At 35.9% G+C, this 18,633-nt stretch overlaps 1 protein-coding gene across 1 annotated transcript in view; it reads left to right on the forward strand.

Annotated features, from left to right (window-relative positions):
- The window catches only part of LOC113236697 (dedicator of cytokinesis protein 3), a 77,889-nt gene that overhangs the window by 33,993 nt on the left and 25,263 nt on the right, over nt 1–18,633 (forward strand). The window contains exons 4-11 of the mRNA XM_026472857.1: nt 7,052–7,166; nt 11,133–11,414; nt 12,788–13,000; nt 13,445–13,544; nt 15,634–15,869; nt 16,921–17,080; nt 17,544–17,667; nt 17,751–17,905. Coding sequence (XP_026328642.1) covers nt 7,052–7,166; nt 11,133–11,414; nt 12,788–13,000; nt 13,445–13,544; nt 15,634–15,869; nt 16,921–17,080; nt 17,544–17,667; nt 17,751–17,905 — 1,385 coding nt within the window. The remainder of the gene's footprint in view (nt 1–7,051; nt 7,167–11,132; nt 11,415–12,787; nt 13,001–13,444; nt 13,545–15,633; nt 15,870–16,920; nt 17,081–17,543; nt 17,668–17,750; nt 17,906–18,633) is intronic.

Genomic DNA, 18,633 nt, shown 5'->3' on the forward strand with positions numbered 1-18,633 from the left:
ACTTAAGAACATTTATCAACTTGCTTTGGTGATTAAAACATTAAATAAAACATTTGCAAATGATTTATTAACATTTTTTCCGTAACATCATTAGGATTTATTTAAACAGGCTTTCTTAGGTGTTTAGTTATGCTAAAATTATCAATTGATTTATTATTATTTGCTTGCCGTGCGGTTTGTTATTACGAGTTAAAAATATTCACATTGTCAGCAAATGAGTGGTAACTCAAAAACGGGACGCTTGTGCGTCGAGTCGAAGTCTACCATATTTTCCCATAATGCGCTAGTATCAAGATTCCAGCAGCGCTGACTGATGTTATTCTGCACCAAATTGGTGAAAAGTGATAAGTTTAAACAACCATTGGGATTGTCATTTCTACTGATAACCTCGCACTAGGGATATCCAGTATCGCGGGTGCCATGGACACACACATAGACAACCACAAATGACACCCAAACTCGCAAGAGAAATAAATGTAGGTCGTACTAAATATTTCTCTCAGCTCGGGAATCCAACCCGGGACCTCTGCGTGGCACTCCAGTATGGTAATCGTTCGGCCACGGAGGTAGTTAGTACTAATCAAAGAAAAAACTATATTTGCCAACCTATCCGTTGTGGCATCGGCTTAGCCCCCTAACCTTTGTAATTCTAAAAGGAGTGTGACTCTATATTTAAATTTGTGAAGTTCGGGAATGCGTTGTGAAATCCTAGATTCACTCTTAACTTCGATTACATTGAGCACAGCAAATTTGAAAGGACGCTCGGAGTTATGTAAGTACTCATAACAGTTCCAGTTTGTGACTGCCCATATGTTTACGTCCAAGTTCGTGCTTCATTCAATGCATATTGCATGGCCGTCGTCGTGGTGGGCACATTAGCGGCGTATTTATGATTCTGTAAAACGAGCTTGCAAGTATTGTCAGGCTTGCTGTGTTATCTATGTTAATAAGTTAAAATTACAAATTATAAAGTATTTGTTTTGTCCTTGTAACTCTTAAACTTATGTGGGCTAGTGACACACAGTGGACACACTTCTTTTGCCTTCTCAATTCACTTCAAGACTTTGATACGCGTAAGTTTACACCTAATTAAAAAAAACAATGACGATTTAAGTGGAGGTTATTTATTTTTTTATGAAACATAAAAAAATTTGAATTAATGTTCTTAGAAAAGTCTTCACGACTGATTATAAAACTTCGAGTTTTAAATTCTCCAAATCATGGCTCATGGCCCGTCTAAACAATAGTCATAATTAGAACAAACAATAATAGTAAATTGACACATCGTATTCACTCATTGCGTGGGTCAATTACTGCCGAATGCCAGAGCAATATCGATTGTACAAAGGAGAATGGGCAAAATACAAGGGCCTTGGACCTGGAAGCGGCCACTTCAAAAACATAGTTTTTATAATTCTTTATGTTACGACAAACAATACTTAGTATGGAGTCAGAGTCGTATTTTGTGTGTAAAAAAAGTTATGACCAATACAATTGTCCAAGTAATAAATGAACACGTGTTACATTTTTGACAAATATACCTTTGTCTACTGGATATTTCTATAAAATAAAACAATGCTTTGTGGAGTCATGCCGCCGGGACCTAAACTAGCCCCCCCCCCCCCTCCCTCCTACCCTCTTATGTGCACGTGCATCCAGGTGCATGCGTGTTTAATTAACTTAGTTTAGTTGTTTGTTGACTTGCTTCACTAACAACTGTTCTGTGCTGTCGATTCTTTGCTGATCCTCATAAGACCTTGATTACTGTTTACCGGACTACTGATTTTGCTTTGCGATTTGTATCGGTGTTGATTCTTGGATAACAACTAGGCTTGATCTTGGACATTCTTGTTTAGTAAAGTGGTGTGTGCGTGACTGAAATGGAAACTTGCATTACATGTCACGTTTCAGTTCGAAACAGAAGACGTTATTCTCTCTCACAAGAAGTTCTTGATGCTAATCCATTTTTAATGGATTATATTGGTGACCGCGTGGATCCTAATCCTATATTTGAAAATAGAAGAAACTACATCTGTCGCCCTTGCTGGCAAAGAGCTGAACGTGCTCAATCAAGAAACCAACCACAAGAATCGGCTTGTGATGAAATCTCGACAGATCAGGTCCCTGTTTCTATACCTAATTATTACCGTCTGCCAAACACTGCTTCACGTTGTTTGTTTCCGGGATGTGAATCAGAAACGCACTTGAGGATTCCACATCGCATTAAAACTAAAGTTTTTTGTGATCACAATATATACATACCTGACGAGGCTAGAATATGCCCAGAACATATACGATCAAACCATTGGGAGATATTAATTGGTTCGCCTATTTTATTAAATTCATTTACCATAGAACAAGTCACGGATGTATTTGAAATGGTTAAGAGATCTTTACAAAAGTCTGCACATTTTAATTTCGAAAATATCGAAAATATTGATGCTGATGAATTATTTTTCTGGACTGGAGTTACACCGGCGCAGTTTCAACAAATTATAGAAGAGACACCTTTATTGACTCAAAGGTGTAAACGACCTAAAGTTGCTCTGGGCATCTACCTTAGTAAGCTAAGAACGGGAGAGTCAAATACAAAACTGTCTGATCTTTTTAATATATCTCGACGCACCTTTGAGCGCTTATTAAAACAATCAAGAGAATGTTTAAGCAACGATTTTGTAACGCGTCACCTCGGAATTGACCATATTACGAGAGGAGAAGTAGAGAGGAGAAACCTTTTAATACCTAATGCTATTTTTGGGAATCCAGAATCTGAAGAAGATAGAAGATTAATCTTTATATTTGATGGCACGTACATTTATATACAAAAGAGTTCTAATTTTTCATTCCAACGTCTTACATACAGCTTACATAAGTTTCAAAACTTGCTAAAACCATTTATTATTACGTGTAGTGACGGATACATAACTGACGTAGTTGGACCTTTTGCGGCAATAACATCTGACTCAACTATTATGACACAATTAATGTCAGAAGACTCGGTATTTCATTGGTTTTTTAAAGCAGGGGATGTATTTATCTTGGACAGGGGTTTTAGGGATTCATTACCAGTTATTGAATCTTGTGGTTACACAGCTCATATGCCAGCGTCAAAGCAAAACAATGAAACGCAGCTCTCAACTAGTCAAGCAAACAAGTCGCGGCTTGTTACAATTTGTCGATGGGTAATTGAAGCCATTAACGGGCGTTTTAAAAGAGATTTTAAATTGTTACGGCAGAAGTATTTTAATAGGGCCGTACCACACATGTTCCAAGATTTTAAAAATACCGCAGCCATTCTTAATGCTTTTCAGGAACCTTTTACCGATGGACCTTACGCAAATGATATATTAAATGAAATTCATTTGAAAATTAATGTAGACAACTTACTGGCCGACTACGTCATTAATAACAACTTAAATAGGCACCGTGTGAGCTTTGTTTCTATATCAGCTGATTATTTAACTATAAATGATTTTCCACAATTAGAAGAAAGAGATTTAATACTGTTTGCTTTAGGTAGTTATCAAATAAAGCTTGCTCGGTCGTATTGTAGCGAGCACTTACGAGATGGAGTGTACTTTATAGAAGTTATGGAAGATGAATCTATAGATATTCCGCAAATGCATGTAACTGGAGATTGCTATCTTTTGAGAGGACGTATTCAATCAAGACACACCAGAACACGAGTATATTATGTAAATATAGTAGTAAATAGGGAAGGCGTTGGAAGAGCGCGCATAATACAACACTATTGTACGTGCCTTACTGGTAGACGGACCTTGGGTTGCTGTGCTCACGTCATGTCGATTGTATGGTATTTAGGGTGGGCACGGCACCAAGGAGCTCTTAATCTTCCAGCATCATATTTAGATGAAGTGATAATAGACGAAGTAAATGAGTTTTGAAACAATATATTTTATTTTATTTCATATCTTTTATATTCCCTAAAAAATATTATAACAAGAAATACTGGACCAGATTCCAAAATTGTGTCTTAATTCCACAGCTCACAGAACCCTTTTAAACTTAAGACACCATTTGGGTAATCATTTTTAACATACACACCACACAAACAAAATTCCAGACAGAAGTTCAAATATTAAGTATCTACATTAAAAAATAAACATTATTCAAGATATTTCGAAAACTTGATGACTTACGTATTGGTGCCCATAATATTTTTTGATCGTATTAATGATATCTATTGATTGAAAGTAGTTTTTGAAGTGGCCGCTCCCAGGTCCATTTTGCCCATTCTCCTTTAAAGTATATATCAAGATTTAAATCGAATTTGTTAAAATGTCTTACGTGATGACGGCTTCTGCAGTCTGATATATAAAATAAGTACTTCAAATGGACTACTGTACTATTTTCATAGTTTTCAGCCTCTATTTCACTCCCTTTAAGATTTATTTTTGTGATAAAAAGTAGCCTATGTCCTTCTCTTAGGCCCTATCTATCCTTTTTATATCAAATTTGCTTCTGTGGTTTAGGCGTGAAAACGTAACAGACAGATATACAAAGTTACCTTTGTTTTAAATTTTTACTTTAGAAGTATTATTATTAATTACTTTGGAAGTAGTTTGGATGATGAACACTCCTGACAAGTCTGATAGATAGACAGGTATATTATTCATTCATGATATCTTATCCGTGATGTGGCTCGAATTTTCTTAGAATAATGAATTTTTCATCAGGGAGTGCCCTGAGTAATACTGTCCTATAAAAATAATGTTCATATACAAATATGAAGATGTCGGATATGTATGCACCATTTGGTGTGAATATGCAATGCCAGCAATTAATGATGAAACTTTATGAACTTCGACAGACAAGAAATCGATTTCAAATCTCGCTTCTAGTTGCTCAGTCTAAACAACTTTTTTAATTTTCATTTTGCAAGTTGCTGAGCACTAATGATTAAAAAATGGACTAGAATTAAGAAGCGCCCTCGTCTCCCGCGCATTGGGTGGCAACACGAGCAGTGCCAGACGTCAGGCTGTGTCGCTTGAATAACTGGTTTGGCGACCTTTTCGTTGCACGCCCGGTGACCGGACCCTACCATGGGTTCTACTCATGAATTACTTCTTCATTAGCAATATGAATCCGTGTTGCTTCGAGAACTGTGTGTTTTTGTGAGCTTGATTCTAACGAGTGCATGGTACCGTATGCCTTTTTTGAAAGAGCTATTCAGTACCAGAAGTTGGTTAACATTGTGTTCTTTTTCTCCATAAAGTACACCCTATTTTGTAATGTCTAGATTTGTAAATCTAGTGAATAAGTCGCGATAAAGGCTAAAAGCAATGAAAGCGCAAAAATCTGAAGTCTATTGAAAGGAAATGAAGTGAATGAGGTTTCTTTAAGAATCTTAAAAAAATCATCATAAAAAGTACAGTCAAATCGATTTCACTGTTCCCAGCACGTAGTAACGGCCGACTTAGAATGTTTGCATAATAAACCAGCAGAATTATTAGTGAAGCGGTACACCGACCCGTCTCTTTAGCGTTATTCTGTCGTTGATTAAATGCAAATGCAAATAGCCAAATATTTGCCGTCTCTTACTAGGCGTACGAAATTGTATGAGGTCCATAACGAATGGTTCAAGAAGCTTTACTCACTATCGTGGCGATGATTGTGCACATATTTCACAATTTCTGTGTCAACTTGTGGTTGTATTCCATTAATCATTGTTAGAGTTATAACGGTATATATATATAGTTGACGCAAAATGGATTTATACTTAATTTTGATTACGACTATAACATTATTGATTACTAGTAATGGATACTTTAAGACCGGTGGCAACCCAGTCGGAGAACGGTTGTTTCTTAATTATGAGGTTGATGGTTCGAATCCGTAAGGCGGCATGTAATTTCTAGTAGCAATTACCAAAGAAGGAAATATAGTGATGAAACTTGCATATCAAAGAAGAATAAGCCTTGGAGAACGTGTAAAGTCCCCAATGGCTTGGGCCAGTGTAGCGAAGTATGGCCTAAATTATGCGCCTCCATTGAGGAGACTCATGCTCATACTCATGCGGGACGTGTCGTGGGTTGACAATGATTAGATACTTTTACAAAGTTATTTAAGTTTCCTTTCAACATTGAGATAAAATGCTGTTATTTGTGTCCACGCTTTATCTACCCAAAGGCACAACGGTATGCAGCACTAAAGTTTTAAATAGAATCCATCTTTTCGCATCAAAGATTCTTGTGTAACGTCTATATCATACAAAAACAAATGTTCAAAGCGCATGAGCCTTCAAATTAACGCTGTAAAGTTCTTTATCGGCTGTATTATTGTAAAGCGGTGATTGTCCGCCAACTGATTGAAAGCTCTGTCTACATCGGTTACGTGACCGATTATCCCCTCGCTTAAAACGGCTTTTAAAATAGTTTTGTTAAACATATCATTATTTGCGATACAGCATCGTTGATCGAATTCGATGGAAAAATGAGAAACGTTTGAAGATTTACTGCAAATTGGACACGGACCTAATGTTGTTAGATGATTCTTTGGGTTTTATGAACTTGGTGTATGTTTAAAAAAAGCGGTTAACGGGTTGCTTGTAGTTTATGCCTTGTAACCTATAGATAGTATCCGGTTGTTAAATTCTTCGAAATATACATAAGTATGATTCACAATATTCACACGGTGTCTTACTGTTTTTTCTGAGACTTGTGTCGGCGCTCTTTTGCATACGTTTATTTAGTAGCGCTATTGGTATTCTAGAAGAGATCCTATTATGTGTTATTGCGGTTTTAGGGCAAGGATGACGTAGATAGTCTTGTTTGATGGTTTAAAATAATGACACTGTAATTTTGCCTGCTCACGTGGTGTCTCTTTTGCACAGTTTCTGCATATGAATAGGTCATCGACAATATCCAGAATAAACGTTGCAAAAAGTTCTTAGACTATCAATCGCTATAAATTTTAGATGCTCCGAGTGTCCCAAAGTGTCTTTGAGGATTGATCATAATTCTTCAAAAACGTAAAAACGCCTGACTTGCAGTAATTATTTTTTTTATTAAAATTGATTGTTTTTTTACAGTAAACTGGGCCTAGAGTTGGTTCCTAGACGCGGTGCAGAGGCGGTCGACCCGGAGGAGATAAGTCTTGTAGAGTTATACCGAGTTCATGTGGAGAGCGCCGAGCGAGCAGCCGCGGTAAGATGCTTTGCCTTATTATAAGTCTGGAGCTATTTGCATTGTAGCTGCTCTCCCGCATTGCTTATGAAGTATTTTCTCTCGTTTTTTATTCTCCTAGTTAAGGAGAAACAATATAGGAATAGGATTGTACTTCAACGCAGTAGATATTATACCGGGTGGAAAAAAAAGACTATTTTTTTGGATTATTAGCTTTTCGATTTCTAGCTCAGGTAACTTTTAAAAATATGTGAATGCAGTTATCCACATTAAGAAAAATAGTAGAATATTTAATTAAAATTAGCTATATTATCTATATTAAGCTATATTAATAAATTGCATTGATTTTTTTCCACTCTGTATATATAATATTTAAATGCAATGCCAGTAGCAATTTTTACTCGTATACAAGTAGGTAGGCGTGGTTGAATGTAGTCAGCTACATTCAACCACGCCTACCTATACAAAATCACTTTAAAATTTTGAACTCTATGGTGCCGCCGCTGGTTGAAAGGACGCTTGTGACAAAAACTCAAACCGAGAAAAAAATGTTTAAAGAAATTACATTAAAAATATCTATTTTTCTCTTGTGGTAACTTCATAACTTATTCACCTAGAAAAAAATAAAAATAGTGACAGGTCGGCCTTTTTTTACTGATCACATGGCTACTGCCATGATCAGTACGATAACAATTTTTTTGCAAACATTTCACATGCTCCCTTTCAACAAACGGCGGCAGTATGTAAATACAGTAAGGGTTCAAATTTCATCGAAATAATCTTGATACGTTATATACTTGTGGTTAGGGTATTGCCCCACCTTACTAGCAATATTTTAACAGATGAAACTTGGGTTAAAAGACTTTTCTCTGTGTAATACTGGAAATTAAAAAATACATCTTTCTATACATTTTAGGGCACAATCTGATCATCTTGTATAGAACAAAAAAGCAAATTGCGTTAGCTCTCTGCAAATGTTGTCTCAAAACCTGTTGCTACTTGTCCGCATTTACCAAAGATAGCTAGAAAGACAACATGAGGAAACCTTAGACCAAACTACAATAAATACATTTCACAGAGTATTATAAATATTTTAGACTTAATTGGTATTGCAAACTTATACTATTGAGCCTACAGTATTAAAGAAAATATAATATATAAACATGCTAATTAACGCTAAACAGGCTTCTTTAAATTATAGCAACATCACATCAATGGTCAGTCATACATTATATACAACTATTCTATAAATATATTCTTATCTATTCTTATCGTATCGATGGCACACGATATTGCTTGCCATCGTGGTGAAAGGATTTGTCAACCAGCGTAAGGTACTCGCCGATTGTTGCCCAGGACGCACCAGACGTACAGGAAAGGATGGTTACGTCATGCGGGGAGACTCGACTGTATTTGATTGAAACTACAAGATTTTGCTTACGTATGATTTAGAATCTGTGTAAGTTATCTTGAATATGATAAACCAAGACCTCATCTCATCATTATATTTAGTTTCTTGATCGTGACTACAAAATGTCATTTATGTCACAAAAATGATCTCAATTTGTATAATTACATGTTTACGGGTATACCGTACTAACTTTAAATATTTATGTACACGAGTAAAGTTAGCGTAGCAGCCAGAATCAAAACACAATATAAGCATTTACTAGGCATTTGATTTAGTTATTGCATTAGAAAATTTTGATTGAAATTTGATATTTTGTTTGACTAATTAAATTAATATAACGATTAAGATTTTCAGTACCACTAAAGTTCCACTATTCACTAATTGCCAATTGAAATAACTACTAATTCAATTTAACTACTTTAAAACTTATAGCAAGTGTCAAATACTTGCTATGTTTTGAAGTGGTTAAAGTGACTTAAAAGATTTTTGACTGATCACGAATTAGACTAGGTGTGCGTCAGTAGGTTTTTAAAGTTTCAAAAACTCTGATAAATTGCAGAACTTAGAAGCGGCTGTCTCCGCCATTAGGTGAGTACTTACTACGGGAATAGTATTCCGTTAAAAAATATTTAAAAAAATTTGTCCCTTGCTAGGTTTTACAATGGGGCAGCGGCAGTGTATAATATACCTTGAATATGTGGCCGGACACAGTGAAACTTTACTTATTTGGTTACATATCTTTACAACTTGACAAATAATTATGAAGTATTATGCCTTAAACGAGTTTGGTTAGCTTCGCTGGTCAATTGCGGTCTGCAGAGGTCCGTTTAATGATTGGTCCAATATCAAGTGCTCTAATTTGTATAATTGAGCTGAGAATGTCGTCTGATCTCTGATGTCCTACTTTTGTAAGAATCTGACCTAAGGACTCTAAATACGTGATTTGTTCTGAACTGAATAATTTTACTTTTAAAAACTACCAATGAGAAGGTGTAGGTGTTAAGCATAGTACAGGAGAAGAAAAGCTTATTAAAGACTAGACTAGACATAGGCGGAGCAAGTCGGTGACGAAGTTATTTAGATCATACAAGGGAAATAGTTAATGTATCAGAAAATCAAAGTCGTCGCGCTCGCGAAACGGACGAGTCCGAGCGGCCTCAGGCCGACGACGCGCGTGGCGGCGCGTATTGAAGTATGAATGGACAGCTAGGCCGCCTTTGAAGTAGATATTATTAAAAAATATATGTTAATTTTCTATAGATGCCACTCACATTACTCCTAAGTCTGCAAATCGTGACATAGTTACTTCAAAACTAGCGTCGACTACGACGCCTGTGTAAGGCCGGCCGACTAGTAACAAGATAATATTTCAAATATGGTCATGTACAAGAATGATAGCAAGATTGAGTTTTTACCAGCGGGGAAGTGTGTCGCGATTTCTGCGCAAGCAGTGGCTTGTTACTGTATTACAACACTTGGACATATAGAGGACGGATAAAACAGTTGATTTTTGACAATTTAATAGGCCCATTTTGACAGCTAAGAAATACCATAAAATGAAACTTTGAATGAAATCAACGAAACAATTAACAAATGGTTATGAACTTATATTTTAAAAACTTTCATTAATTCCATTTTGCATTACATAGGACGCACATTTCAAGTATTATTTTGGCGTAAACCCAAAATAAAATGTAATTTCGAATTACTAGGAAACTATCCAATGAAATTACATCCTCAATAATTTTTTTTTTAATTACAATGTTGTAACCAATTGAATGCGGAATTTTACCGACTCAATTGTAACAAAAATACTAACTTACTTAAATATTAAAATAAAAAGTGCCAGTACCTAGAGTCCTAAAACCAGGTCTCATTTACTTACTTTTTTACCAAATTTTGAATGGGTTGTACTGATTTAGACCTAGCAGCATTCGGCGTAGGTACTTCTTGTAAGTAGGATTTGATTCTGAACTTTTTTTGTTTGCTATAACGTTGACCTTACTACTAGTTATTTAATAACCTTTATATTGTTTAAATAAATGTTAATTGTTACATATAGAACTTCAAACCCATAAACGATCACGAACTTATATATTTTTAATAGATTTCTTGTGAGAGTCATCCCTAGTAACGTTGCGATGACTGATATTAAAAAGACCATTTATATTGTGACAACTACTGGCAAAAAATCAGGAACTCCACATGATAGAAAGTAGTTACCGCCTGCTTGTACACATTAGAGATACTAAGGTAGTATTGTAAATAACGTAAGTTCTTAAATCTTCTGTTATTGTGACATAATGCTAGCCCTAATGGCTGGTTATGCATAAAGAACTCTTCCACAAGTTAAACCTAATCTACCTTAATCTAAAAAGTTATACTTTGTCCGCACTTCAATTGATATGGCGTACTTATTAAAAAATATACACAGTATATTTATTTTTTACGAATAAACTCTACACAATAAGGAGTAGAATATTATTTGTAAAAGTAAAAATGTTCATATTTAACTATCTTCTACGAAATAACAATCGATTTAAATAAAGATATAATTGAAATATTTCCTATTTCAGTGGCGAGGTACACTTCGACGAGCAGGCGGTTCAGGCAGCAGTTTCAACTCAGGCACTCTTACAAATGGCACTGCCAATATCACCACAGTCCAATCACATCATCTCATGTGCAGCATGCGTGACTTCGGTCACACAGCTGGCGGAGACGAGGCAGAACTTCTTCTATGGCTCCACGACGCGCGAAGAGGTCAACCTTTATCAGAAAGATTCCGAGTTCGGATAGCTAGAGATGGATTTTCCAACTATGTGGATAGACTACATGCGAATAGCACTTTGTTTGCTGTAAGTAACGTTCATTTACATCTCTGCAGTACTTTCTTTATCAAATGAATACTGGGACCACGTCGAATATTCTCTAAGAGCACATGGCTATTTCATGCTCGTCCTTTGTCCGTTAGGTTGAAATGTTTATTTCATCAGACAGCTATAACCCAAATTGAAAGCCAGCTTGACGTTCACCGTGAAATGTTAAAACCAATACATTTTTGAAACCCATTAGACTTCAGACATCAAAACATATCACTCGCTATGTTTCAAAATTTAAAATTTATAAGATTTCACAATTTCACTGCGAATTCTCAAACTTTGCTTTCGAGTTTAAGCCCCTGTATAACTTTTTTTTTAAGTTACCTTATATATGTTTCATGTTTATGCTAGGACAGCGATCACAATTTTTGTGCTTGAAGACATTTTTACACAATGTACGTGGACGGTTTGAACTTATTCCATTCGGCCTCCAACCCACATTATGAGCAGACTCTTGACCTCTTAATAAATTGCTAGTGTCATCCACACTTGCCACCTACTGATACAAACGGTTCTGTTATTTGGTATGCAAGCTGGTGAGTGTTTCAAGTCATTACTCCCGTGTGTACATAGATTGTTTTAGATTGAAATAGGAGGAATACAAGATACTGTACAGAGATTTATCACAAATACATAATTAATAAAAGTGTCTCAATTTTTGACCTTATTACTACCTGATTTTTGGCCTTCTATACTTCTCCGACAACTCTGTCTACGGTTTATAATATTTAATCAATCACGAACGTCACTTCACTCAGCTCGCAAATCACTGTGATTAGGGATTTACCACACTTATCGACGCGGAATCGACTTAAGGGCGATCATGTTAACCACACTTATCGCATTAAGCCGATTCGCCGTCGACGCGGACGTACAGGCGTTCACGCGGCCATTCGGACGCAGATGCATGTCTGTTAATATGGACGCGACCAGAAATTCGCAGGAAGCATATTCGTTGCGGACGTATGTGGTGTCACGTTGTTCGAGCCGATGCGAATTGCGCAACGTCTTTTTCGCTCTTATTACGTGAACATAAGCTTTTGCTGGCCGGCTTAATGCGTTCCGTGTCGATAAATCTGGTAGCAGAAACAAAGCCATGCCATTATGGCTGTCAAATAACGGTTATTGTTATTTGTCGTGGTTTACACCTCAGCTACTTGGCTGCATTGTATTAATATATATCTTATTACATCGATTCTCTCATCCAAACGCACGCTTGTCTTGATGTAGAGTTATATATTACAGCAGCTGCAAAATCATTAAAAGAGAAAACTTTATCATACATAAGTGACAACATTAAATCTGCCATGTAACCTGCGATTAATTATGCTAATATGGATTTCTTCCAGGACCTCTCAGTAACAGATCTCAGCCGCGAGCTCTGGCTGGTGGCATGGGTGGTTCGAGTGGGTCGGTGGTCCGGCGCTGGTAGTAGTGGTACTGGTACTGGAGAACGAAAAGGGCCAGTCGCGAGAAGACCACTGGGCGCTGGAGTGTTACCTCTTACTGAGTTCTTGAGACAACCACCGCAAAGTTCGGTGGAAAAGGAATATACGTTCAAGGTAACTTTTAAAGCAAATAGGATTTTGTAGAAGGGATATCGATTTTTTTAATGAAAAAATAAGTGCTCATTTGACCTCTATATCACCTAGGAAGCGACGATGAGGTTGTATTTTTTAAAACCTACCCTAACCCTATTTGTTAAAACCGCCAATTCAGGTTACCGAATATATGCGTATGTTGTTGTGATAGAATAAAGAAATGACAAAAATTGCACGGAAAATAAGAGGATAAACGGCCAGACAAGTGGATTGAGGCAAAATATTTTGGCTACTAAGGATTTCTCGTTTCTCGACAACCTGTACAACCGAGAGAAAGCTTTCTATTACTCAATTAACAATATATTTTTCATTAAATTGTTTAGAATATCGACGATTTCTTTCTTTTCCCTGTTCACAACAACAACTTGCCTGAAAAACTACTAACTAAAATTTATTTCCTTCCAGGTATATCAGTGTGAAGAGAAAGATTTTCATCAGTTACACGATATCCTAATTAGAAAACAAACCAATAAATGTAATATTTTACCTGGACAACCAAATTATGGTAAGTTCTTTCCTACACTAAATATGGCTTATGGAAACTAAATACAAATATTTACTAATGAATGATACACTTTAAGGAAAAAACTTAAGTGCGTTTAATTAATATATATTAAATTTTGTGATTTCCGTTTTACGAAATAAACTATAATATATAAAATGTTATTTTTGTAGTACCTATGTTGAGAAAATGTTTTTAATTCCGTAGTAGACAGTATTATAATGTAGGCAAGCTAATGATTTTTATTCGTAAAGTTATTCGTATCAAGAATTCATTTAATACAACTTAGTTAATTAAAAACATTTATCATAAATGAAAACACTTGTTAGCAGAAATGTCAAATGAAACCTTAATCTTCGAAGCAAAAATAAACTTGCGACCGCTATGCTCAGACTTAATAAAAGCACGTCATTTGTAGGGCACTGTATACGATTTTATAATAAAATTCCAGAAATTGTACAAAATTTATCTGAAAAAATGTTTAAAGTTCATGTTAAAAATGTACTATAATTAGAAAACCTTATTATAAAATCAATGATTACATAGATGATACGAACGCATGGTGTACTTCCATCTATTGAATGTTTGTGATGATACAAAAAAACCATTATTCTTAGGTGCAATAGACCTGCTAAGGATTAGTGGTTTTTTGTTTAAAGTGACGATTTCAAGTGCAATTTCATTACCTACGAAATAAAGATACTTGATTTGATTATCATTAATTACAGGTTTCTTACGGTATGAGCTCTTTTTATTTTCCCGATATTTCGGAACGGTTACACACTCCGTGGGCACGGGTAGACACAGAGTCAACCCATAATTGCAAGCCTTAAAATCTATTTCTCATCATATCACACATTTTATTCGTCATTGAAGTCCATGCCAAGAAATGTGAATTTAAAATCTGAAATCTTTATCAACAGTGACGCGCCATATGAAACACTCAAAAATATACAGGGTGATGAAAAATAATATTTTTTTCCCTATGTATCAGAATCACTAACAGAACATGTCCATCAAAATTTAAAGTTCTCACAATAATTTTAGCGCGTAAGTAATATAAAGTACTTACGCAACGAAGCCTACCTCGATGCGAGAGGTGCGGGTAGGTGAAGGTCAATGCGTATCACCGCTCGCAGAGTACTTTCAGTGCCCTAATAACCTGGAATCGGGCGCGCGCATGATTTGTTATTCCCGTTTACGTATATGTTACGTCAAGTCTCATGCGCTCTAAAGCTTGTTCCTATAGTTAGTGCTACGAGATGATAGGTTTGCACACCGAAGGTTGGAAAGCCTAAACTCATAGATTATGAATGGAGAGCATCCTCGCCTGCCAGTCAAAACTTGGTGAACTCAAGGCTTACTCACTGATTTCTACCTGTGGGTTGAAATTAAGCGCCGTGTTTAGTTGAATAAGCTCGTAAGCCGTGACGAGCTAAAAGCAAACAATATTGGTGTACTTCAAGCTGTAAAAAGCGATTGTGCAGTGTTAAGACTGATGTTGTTAATCATACTGAACTCTGTATAAAGCGTGAAGACACCAAATGACAACAGTTTCAACAATTATAAAAGTACTGATAATTAATAAACAATTTAATTTTAATTTAATTTATTTTTAATTTTTTTCGCATTTTGACAATGAAAATTTGTATTTTAACAGTTTTAAATACATGAAATTATTATGGAAAATATTACTAAACTCAATCGTTAATATAAATTTTGATAGGAAATATAAAATAGATTTAGAATAAAGTATTTGTAAAGACTGACCGGTCGGGATGACAGCTGCATTGTTGTCACATCACAGCTGTGCTACCGCTGCTGTCGCATGCAGAGTCGATTTTTGTAGAAATTTCAACCGTCGTCACTTATTTTTTTGTTAAATATAAAAACAAAACAGAAGACGTATACTTTAGTTTTAGAATAAACTCCAATACATAATGTTTACTTATCACCCTGTTTGCACCGTACGAAATATAGGTAATCTAAGCCATTTTGGCCAGTCTTGTATCCTTGAACGATGGTGATGATATTTTACTATTTATTATACGTTCTTTCTAAAATGTCACTCATTGTTTTATCAACTTTACAGGCATCGTAGTAGCACTTCGTCTTTTATCCAATCAGGGTAGCATATCAGAAGCAGTGGGTTCTGGAGCCACAGTTACCGCCAAACGAGGGTTCCCAGACGTCATCATGCCAGGTGACGTCAGGAACGACCTTTATCTCACGTTGGAGAAGGCCGAATTTGAACGTGGAGGAAAGACCACTGCGAAGAATGTACTCGCGACTGTCAGTGTCCATGACTGCAAAGGAATGATTATTCAAGTGAGTATATGTTACCGACCAGGGCCCTAACCCTGCTAAGTCGATAAAGTATCAATGGCAGGATTTGTACGTTTGGTTTTCTGCTAATAGTTAAGAGTAATGTCTTGTCAATGACTAGCCATCGTGCTACTATTCTACTGCCATTGCAATTTTTTGGTATTCTGCTCTTCAGTGGCGAGTCCATGGTGATGGTACGTTGATGACGTACTCCCCTAATTATATATGATAAAAATAAAATACCTTTAAGTTGAAGACTAAATTGCTGTTTGAACGAGATAAAAATTAAGATACGCATATTTCCATGGTAGTTTTACTAAGGCAGCATCGATCGTCAGTGATTGAATGACACTCTATTGACACTCAACGGCCATTGCAACTAGATTTTAGCAGAATAACAAATATTTATAATCTCAGTGGAGTTTCAATGTACTTTACAGTTAGTTTAAAGAAAACTAGCAGAATTGGTGCCCAGCTGACCAACCGGTTAACTCGCAGCAAGGAAAAGTTCTCAATTTGTGTGCTTTTATTTATGTACACATTATAAGAAAGTACCCTTCGAATATTTTAAACCTTGACCGCCACCGACAAAAACTAATTTCGTTACCTAGACGCCAAGCCTATATAGTGATGTGACATGTTATGTATTTCCACCTTATATTTATTCTATTCTTCTAAGTCAAAGAAGAACATAACTGAATATAAAATGCAATTATGAATGCATGTTTAACTAGAGCACACAAATAACACAAGGAATATATCTTAGTATTTATTTATTAATTTCAATTGAATTGAATTTAACGGATTCATTGACATTTTAAGGCGTCCTTGGTGTATCAGCTAAGTAATGTAAGACGCTTTAAAGCGTTCACGGCGGTCATAAAGTTATGAAAATAGTCCGTTAGACAGTGTTGGAGCTCGCTGCATGAGCACGGACTTGGTCGATATCACGCTGGGACAGCGCATTACGCTGTGTGAAGCGTGGTCTTCTGTGACCTAATCGCTTTTAAAGACAATAATGTTTTCCTATTCGTCACATTCCTTTCCTTTTCAGGACTGTGTTTGGGGTGCAAGTGGCAACGGATCTACCTCATATGAATCCTTAGTGCTATACCACAACAACAGCCCTTCGTGGGGCGAGCAGCTGCGGCTCACTGTTCCTCTTGAGAAATTTACTAAAGCACACGTTCGCATCGAATTTAGACATTGTTCCAGTAAGTATTGGTAGAAAAAAAGTTAAAGAAAACAATTCCTTAGAATTTTTTTTTTTCTTTTAAATAATTACTTTTCTACTGACGACAAACTGCCTGCATCGGCATATCATAGAGTTAAAGTAATCTAAAAGCCGATATTTTTTTTTTATTAACAACCCTGGTGGCCCAATGCTTTGCACTGTGGGCGTTGAATGTGGAGGTCCCAAGTTCGACTCCCGGTAGGAGAAATTTAGGAAATTATGTTTTCTTAATTGGTTTTTATCTGCGTGTTCTGGATTGCTTTGGTACTCAAAGTACAGGGACTCCCCTAGTTTGAGACCACATTATTATTATTATTAAAGGTAATATGATTTTTCTACAACTTGGACAAAGCCGATTATGTATTTTTTTCTATGTAGCGTAAATTTGTTTTAGTTACTAATAAAGTCATAAAACATAATAACATTTTTTTCTGTTTTTAAAGCGAGAGACAAAAACGAAAGGAAGCTTTTTGGATTCTCTTATGCAAGATTGATGGAACCTAGTGGTGCAACTCTTAGAGACGGCGCACACGAATTTTTTGTGTACAAATGTGATGATCCTTCCAAGTAAGTAAAATGGACAAACACCTGTTTACTTTTTGAGACATTTATTACATATTTAGATGCATATGAAATGTTTTATATCTTAGGCTGGCGTCAGCGAGCTATCTAAATCTACCGTCGTGTGCCAATGATACTTCCCGGCTTGGTTCGACCAATGGCATTGTCCCTTCGTTCCAGAGGAGCTCCAAAGAGAACTGTGTAATTAACACTCTCCTGTGTTCTACTAAGCTCACTCAAAATGGTAAGTTGTCCTTGAGATTTGTTCAGTTTTAAACAAATAAATAAACTTGTTAAGTGATTTTGGCAACGAAGCCCTGATGTAAGCACGCTTTATGCTGTTTTTGCGTCTCTTGCTACCATCCTTACTATAAATACACTACAAGCAAATAATATTACCGCAAATCTTTACGTATAGCTGTAATGTATACAATGAAAAACCTTTGGTACCAGGATTTGGTACAAATGGATGTTGAGTATTTTATGTTTAGCAGTCGGCAATCGATATTTTTGATTAACCACTCAACCAAGGTATCGAGTAGTTATTTTTATCAACGGTGGGTCTGTTATCGGTAAACAAAACTAGTGCATTTTAATGTACAAGTAACGCCATCTGTCGAAGATTGATAACACTAATTATGTAGTAATTAAAAATAAATGCCTTAATTATTTAAATTACTATTAGTCGCTTAAATGTATTTTCTTTTTTCTTAGCAAACAACACTGCTCAAGTCGAAAATAGGCGGATATTACTTTTGTACGTTACTTATGTGACAATAAACCGCGAATCAATCAATAGAAAATATGATATAACTAACAAACACATTTACAGTATTGTGTTAAAGCACCTATTACTAATAATGTATTAAAAAATCTTGCTTACAATAAGCGACGCATTGCTGTTTACTTGGCAGGTATAGAGTGTGGTTAAAGTACCCAAGAATGCACACCCATATCTAAATATATACTATA

This window comes from Hyposmocoma kahamanoa, unplaced genomic scaffold (assembly GCF_003589595.1).
Source record: "Hyposmocoma kahamanoa isolate Upper Pololo Valley unplaced genomic scaffold, ASM358959v1 92, whole genome shotgun sequence".
Taxonomy (NCBI): domain Eukaryota; kingdom Metazoa; phylum Arthropoda; class Insecta; order Lepidoptera; family Cosmopterigidae; genus Hyposmocoma; species Hyposmocoma kahamanoa.